The sequence below is a fragment of the Cariama cristata genome, unplaced genomic scaffold (genome assembly GCF_000690535.1).
Source record: "Cariama cristata isolate BGI_N322 unplaced genomic scaffold, ASM69053v1 scaffold16592, whole genome shotgun sequence".
In the NCBI taxonomy this organism is placed as follows: Eukaryota; Metazoa; Chordata; class Aves; order Cariamiformes; family Cariamidae; genus Cariama; species Cariama cristata.
In genome coordinates, this window is record NW_009602293.1 from 37,594 (window position 1) to 44,977 (window position 7,384).

A 7,384-nucleotide genomic window follows, 5' to 3' on the forward strand; every position below is an offset into this window, starting at 1 on the left:
TCAAGTTTCTTAGTAACCCAGCGCTAAAACAGACACGTATGGAAGCACAAAATAACAGCAACACATATAAAAACTTTGTGACATGGCAAACCTAGAAATATCTGTAATCATTTCATGACAATTAGAAGCATTAATATTCTTGAAGATGAACAGAGTCTGTAGTATGGTGCAGTACATCAGAGGCCACAGTTTAACTACTGATATTTCAGCAGCACTGTTTTCAATGGACTTCCACTCTAAATGATGCCACGCTAGTAGTTTCATCCCTTAGCTAGCTTGCCAAAGGTAAGGGCAAAACTTGGGTGATATTTTGAATGTCTTTTTTCTATATCCAGCTAATATCTAATTTCACCTTGTCTACAACTAGAAGGACAAATAAGCAGCTCAGTTTTGAACTCCTGCCAACTTTTTTTTTCAGATCAGCAGAGGTATTCGTCCAGCACCTCTTTTCCAGAGACATCTCTTGGCTGCTAAACAAAGTCTGGAAATCTGAATCCATTCATGAACTCAGATTTCCCAGGTGGCAACAGACCATGCCTCAAACTGCCCCACTAGCTCCAGAAAGACATATATACTGTCCTTAAACTGGCACACATCACTGTAGCTTGGGTTACACATGTCAAAGCTTCGTTCTGCGCTATCCAGTAACAGGGGAGGCTGTCAGTACCACGAGATGTATCAAGATACTAAATTAAGGACACTAGAAAGAGAAAGGATGAATTGAAGGAAATGAGCTAAACCAAGAAAGTTGTCAGGGACTTGATGTCATACGAACCAGTAACTGTGTTAGTATTCTGTTGCAACTTTTCATCCCAACTGAGGAAAAAAATATCCTTCAACACGTTGAAATATGAGAAGTTGCTGCAGGATGGAAATTCCTATACAAAGCAGGTTATAAATAACTGATTAGTCAACAAGTACTTTTGAAAGTCCATGTATCTCCTAAGTCCTTTTTTCTAGAAAAAAAAAATCATTGCAAAACACCTGTCTGAAAGTTATTTTTTAAGTTAAATTCTGTTTAATATTTTTCTGTTTAAAAACAATACAACAGCTGCCAATCACATCCAATAAAGGATGAATAAGTGAAGTTCATAAATAATAGTTCCCTAAAAATGAAAAACTGGAAATTATTGGTTTTATAAGGAACTATTAAAAAAAGAAAAAAAAATATATGGAAAATCTGAAATGTCTCATTAAGGCACTAGCCTCCTTCTGAATATTACTTGTAATAAATGGCTGAGAAGCTTCAGTCATCATCTTATCTTACTGTTATGGAGACCTGAAATCTTGACTATGTCAAAATACTTAAAAAAAATTTAAGCAAAAAACACGTCAGCATGTGCTCCTGGTGTGTATGTCAGTTCCATGTGATAAGCTAATCATGCTATTAAGCCAATAGATAGGAATATTTTGCTGAATTAATTTGAGAGTTAACTATTCCTCTGTATGGATGAGTCAATACTGGAACATCTTGGAACTGAACTTACAGCTTCTCCATTGTGTACAAGTCCTTGCCCAAAATACTTTTAAATTCAGCCTTTTTGTTTTGCCTAGAGACTAATTCAAGATAATGTATGTCAGCTGGCAAGCAAGAAGAATCAGGGCTCTAAGATGTTTTATCATAAGCATATCATGTACTACATATACAGTAAAGAAAAGATAACATTTACACGTGCTGTTTTCATCAGACTTCAAAATGAAGGGACAATTCATGGGATCTTACCTGAACCATTTATTTCTGGGTCACAGAGAGGCAGAACAGAAAATGTGCTCATAGGAATATTTCTCTCTACAGAAAATATTAATGCCTTTTTATCAGAAAAATTCTCTCACAGTATCTCAAGAATCATTTGAAAATAACCCTATTCATCAACAATCACAAGCTTATTGTTCCTATTCTTTTGCTCTAAGAAAAAAGGCAAATTTTGAACCTGTCAGATCTTTGGATATTAATGGAAAAATTTAGAGATGTTTTAACTTTTTCTCAAGACCAGTGGCATAACTAGAACTTGTCAGGTTAAAAAGAGCAAAATGATTCTCAAACAGAAGTAAACTGAGGGGGCAAAATGTTGCATAATATTCTATCTGAATAGTACATTAATCTTACTGCTGTGACTGGCAGGGTTCCTATCTATCTATCTATATATTCTCTTCTAATGTATCATAGGGTAGAGAGGATACCAGTGGCATCCACTTCCACAGCATGCACAATAACCTTGCTAGAGACTAAACTCACATCTTGATAAGCATGGATTTCCACCTGTGGCTTGACACTGTATGCCTGATATGTAGAACTCTCACTGAAATAAGTGCAAATGCACTGAAGGTTTATATCATGAAAAAGACATTTTCATATAGAAAATGTGAAATATTTTCCCATTATCATTTGACAGCTGCCTGTCAATAAAATTGTGCTTGCTATATCTTGAATAGTTTGTGAATGCATGGATGGGTAGACTTCTTAAAGAGCTCTAACTTTCTTCAAGGCTGTTAAAACCTTAAAAACTGGTTAAAATGTATATATGTGTATATAGCCTTGCTGAGATAATTTTCTTAATGGTTCCTACACTTTTATTAACAGTATAAAATGCAAACACTTAATTGACACCTGCTGGGGGAAAAGATTAGTTTTGTTGCAGAAGGGCTTAGAAGGCTATACAGTCCTTTTCATGTATCTGCCCTTTGCTATGGACTTACTACAATCTCACAAGAACACACGACAGTCATTCAGGTGTTACCCTGGGGTGTAAGTGAGACAGTACTCATGACACTGGCAGCATTTCAGCCATACCATTCCGTGGGGCAGTGTTCAATAACCCATAGCCAAAATTGCAACTCACCTTCTGCATCTTCTGGTCTTGTAAGATCGATGACACCAGGGCCCAGTTTTCCATCTTCATTGGGTTTCCCTGTTAACTGTGGGCCTAAATTTTCAAACCTTGTTCTCTCCTGGAAAAGAACAGAAGTAGTCTTAATGCCCCATATAGGTTACTTCTCCTTATATGCCTGTGCATGTGTATGCACTGAACATGCCTTATTTTTTAAATCTGAACAAATAATGAGTGCATTTAATTAGAATTTTAACTCAGGGACAACTTTTTACAGATTCTGAATGTTTGCATTTATGAAAATCAGTTTTAAATGTGAAACATATACAGAACTTTGAGATTATTTTGATCTGCACTGCCATAATGCATAAACGATTGTACATGCAAATACAAAACACTCTTGGCAGCAAACAGTGCTGATCGATGCTGCTCACTTTGCCTTTCCACTACTTTTCTAACTCAAACTGGAAAAGACAATCAACATTTGGGAGACATGAAAATTCAGAAGTTGAAAGAAGAGTTTGTATTAAAATATACTGCTAATTTAATGGAAAAAGCACTTTTTCCCCACTATGAGCTTCAAGTTTGCATTCATACCTCTGAGAAAACACAAGTCTGAATTTTATGCAAGTGGTTTTCAAAGACAAGTATTTGAAAGAAGGAATAGTAGATGACAGAACTGATATTATTTTGTCTAGGATTTTAAATTGCACTTCAGTGAAAAGCGAACCTAAGGAGATTAAAAAAATAAAATAAAAAAGGGAACACTCCCAGAAAAACAGAAAGCTTTTGTAAGCTGGAGACCTCCATAGGAAACCTGGAACGAGAAAGTGGAAACTGAAAGGTATTTTATGTGTTAACCTAGTTCCTTAATCAATTACTGGACAAGGGCACTATAAATGACAGTGTAATATTGTCTCACAATAGTAGTCTCTGTAGTACTGTGTATCAGTACCAAAGTGTTCAATGGTTATCATTAATTTAGCATTCTCATTTGAAGGAACATAGCATGTTTTCCCTCTTGCCTTGTTGTTACCTCTTCAGACTAAACTTGGCATTATGTTGTACTTGTGAATGAATGAAACCTTGTTGTTCATTACTATGAAACAATATTAAATGTCATGTCAGCTTGAATTTACAGACATGAAATACCAGCTTTCAACTCTATGAACAGTTTCTCCATGTTACACTTAATGCATTATGCAGAAGTAGAGTGCTGATTGCTGTTCAGTCTATTGTTCAATGACCTAGTTCTGTGCCGTACATACTAGACATAAGAAGAAAACATTAAGAGTTTCTTTCCTGCAAGACGGTTAGAAACTTGGAAATGTTCTTAAGGATAAAACATACTTGATGGCCTTGACTCCTCATTTGCTCCACCTCCAAATACTTCTGCTTTCCAATGTGATTATTTTTCTATTATCATTATCTTTCAGTAATAAAACCCCACCAGGCCAACAACTGAGGAATGCTTTTGATTCCTCATTCTTTTGATTCCTTCAGCCATGGATTTTTAAAATTGTTTTCTGTTTCATTTACAGAGGAAGACCAGAAAGAACAATCTGACACTGGATTTGCCACAACATGCAGCTGAGGCATTTCAGGTACTAACTGCATTTATAAAAGTTCCTCAGAATCTTCCAGTTGTTGAACAAAATAACTGCATTTTATATTTGGTTAACTTACTAACCTATTTTCTTCTTTAAAATCTGTGGTTGGTGAAGGAGCTTACATATACAAAGGAATTCATGGGAAAAGAAAGAGTTACGTATGAAATGTGACTGCAGAAAGGCACTGCAATACTAGAGACCCAATATTTTACTGAAAGATGTTGTGCAATGTAACAATACACCTGAATCATCACGATGGGATCCATTTTACTGGTAGATAGAATAAAAAATAAGTTTGTCAAGGTTTCTGCATTCCATTGCCAAGGGCTGATTTGCAGTTGAGATAAAAACAAAGATCAGTACTAAGAAAACAGCTTTTGGCACATATATTGTCTCTTCCAAAATATTTGCTCTAAAAGATTTTCTTAAGGAAGTTAATACGGCATCTGCAGTATTCTTGGAAGAACAGCCTTTAAATGTGTTTCAGAAGAAGGAGAAATACTTTTCTGATATAAAAATCAACAGAGCCTGCTACATATCAATATGCACATTTGGAATATCTTTCTAGTCATTCATTCTCTTTGATTTTATCAGAAAATATTCTGTTAAAAAAAAAAAAAGAGAGAGAAAGTTTCTGAAAGAATATAAATATTTTGACATGGAAGGAGAAAAGGGAAAATTGCATGATAATGTTCAGGAACAGTAAAATGAAAGCACTTATACTATAAAAATACCTGCTCTTGTCAAACAAAGGAGATGTACTTATAGTTATTTCATAACCCCCTCCTTCTAATTCATAAAAAGCTGTAACAAAGCTATCTATATTTAAGTCTTTGAAATGCCTTTTAAAGTCATTCATTTGCTTGCTTTTTTACTGAAAATAATCTTCATAGTGACGGTAAAAAAAATTTCAATATTTGCATTGGGTTTAGACAATTTCAGAGAACTGTAAAAAAAATTAAAAAATGTTCCTCAATACTAATAATGTTTTTATCTAGTAGATGCCTTTGTAATTCCATGAAACACAACAGATTCATATGAAATTTATTATTAGAGAGGAAATTTGTCCCACTAGGCTCCAATCCTTTTTTATGGGATTTGTCTTTGCTCCCGTTTTGAATTCATCCTAAAGAGACTAGTTACTTGCACTAAAAATCCTTTAAAAGTATACCTTTTTCCTCGTATAAGCAGGGGCTGAGAGATTGATTCTGTACATAATATTCCTCTATGAACAAAAAAAGACATACCTTCATTAAAAGTAAATGGCTATACATAGCTGCATTAACAAATATATTGCCTACACACGCATTGTATTTGCACACTTGTACATCAACTACTGGATATATTGCTACCTACATTAATAAAAAATTTTGGTGAGTTTGTGATAAAGTGCACGGCTATGGACAGTGCAGGTGTTTTGTTTCCTGTGAAAAAGCATTTTGGACCTCTATTTTGAACTTATTTTTTGTACTGGCTCTGGAGCTTATACTCTATAGTCACATTAAGTTTTCCCATTTAAATTTCAGAAAAAAGGTTTAGGACATGACACAGTCAACCCTTTCTCATGACTAGATCAACACAGTCAATCGGAATTTGCGCTAGAAAACTGAAAGCTCTTCCCAGCACAATTCAGATCCTTTGTGCTTTACATGTTGAACACAAAGTAAAAATAATCACTTCTTTAAAATGAGAAAAAGAAGAGAAAAAAGATTCTTGTTAGCAGCCAAATCTTAATTTTCCATTCTGTGATATGATTAGGCACTTATTTATGCGTTGTCAGTCACAAACATGCAGAAAACGTAAAAGTTATTGAAAAAATTAAAGTCTGCTCAACTGTCTTGCAGGACTGTTGGTTCTCTAAGTGCTTTGAAATTATGATGTATGAGGTAGATGTTGCATATTAAATAAAGATATTTAAATTATAAAGCCCCCGTTAGTGAGAGCTGATGAATGTTAAATGTTATAAGCCACAAGGCTGTGGCATCCATCACATTCACATATTATCACAGTCAGTGATGGAGCAGCCCCAGTGATGACAGATAGACTGCTAGATAGTTATCCCTTATTTCCAGAGTTGCCAAGCAAGCCTTTCAACCCCTTTGGCATTATTTTTAGCTTTGCATTAAATTAGCAACTTTTCCATCATGTTCTGGCAGAAAGCATCAATTCTTTCTTCACGTGTGGAAGGTAAAAGAATGATTTAGTGAAGCAAGGAGTAAAGGAAAAGGAAGCAGTAGCCTCTGCCTCTGAAAAGGCTGCAAACTTCAAATGACTAGAAACAAATATAAAATTGTGATCTTGTGAAAGAACAGCAATGAAACAGTAAGCACACAATAATGGCTTTTCTCTGCACTTAGATAAAAGCTGAATTTTTGATGTGCACAGTATATTTTCATAAAATTTTATATACTATGTTTTATACACTTATTGGCTATTCCATAATAATGTGTGTGCTAACAGTAAAATTGCTCTTAAATTTATGTGTGTTATTTATATGTTCCCACGTAACAATGCTTTTTGTTGTAAAAAAGATTCTGTTTATTAATGTAACTTTACAACCACTGCATCCAAGATCCGTGGTAAATTAATGACATTTTTATTATTTTATAGTGTCATTAAATTTTTACTGATCACTCCATCAAACAGAAGCAATAAAGACCATAATGCAAACTGGGACACTTAGATCAGGGGAGCAGGAAGGCATTCCATATAGTCTGAAGTAAACGGCTTGCTATAAATGATATTTATACCATCTTTAAGGATGTGAGAATACTTGGACAAGTTTGGCAAAACTGTTTCTGTAGTACTGTGGATTGTGTGCTTAAATAACAGTTTACTTGCCAGCAAGACAATTTTTTTTCAAACCATATGCGAGAAGATGACTGATTGCATCCATCTCTTGAAAAATAATATACGAAATGTAATAATACACTGGGCACCCCTCCC

At 34.7% G+C, this 7,384-nt stretch overlaps 1 protein-coding gene across 1 annotated transcript in view; it reads right to left on the reverse strand.

The window, feature by feature from the left end:
* LOC104157401 (transcription factor SOX-6-like) overlaps positions 1 to 5,790 on the reverse strand; it is a gene marked incomplete at its 5' end in the record, with an annotated part of 32,296 nt that extends 26,506 nt beyond the window's left edge. Inside the window, 2 exons of the mRNA XM_009694716.1 lie at positions 2,841 to 2,949; positions 5,686 to 5,790. Coding sequence (XP_009693018.1) covers positions 2,841 to 2,949; positions 5,686 to 5,790 — 214 coding nt within the window. The remainder of the gene's footprint in view (positions 1 to 2,840; positions 2,950 to 5,685) is intronic.
* Between the last annotated feature and the right edge of the window lie 1,594 nt (positions 5,791 to 7,384).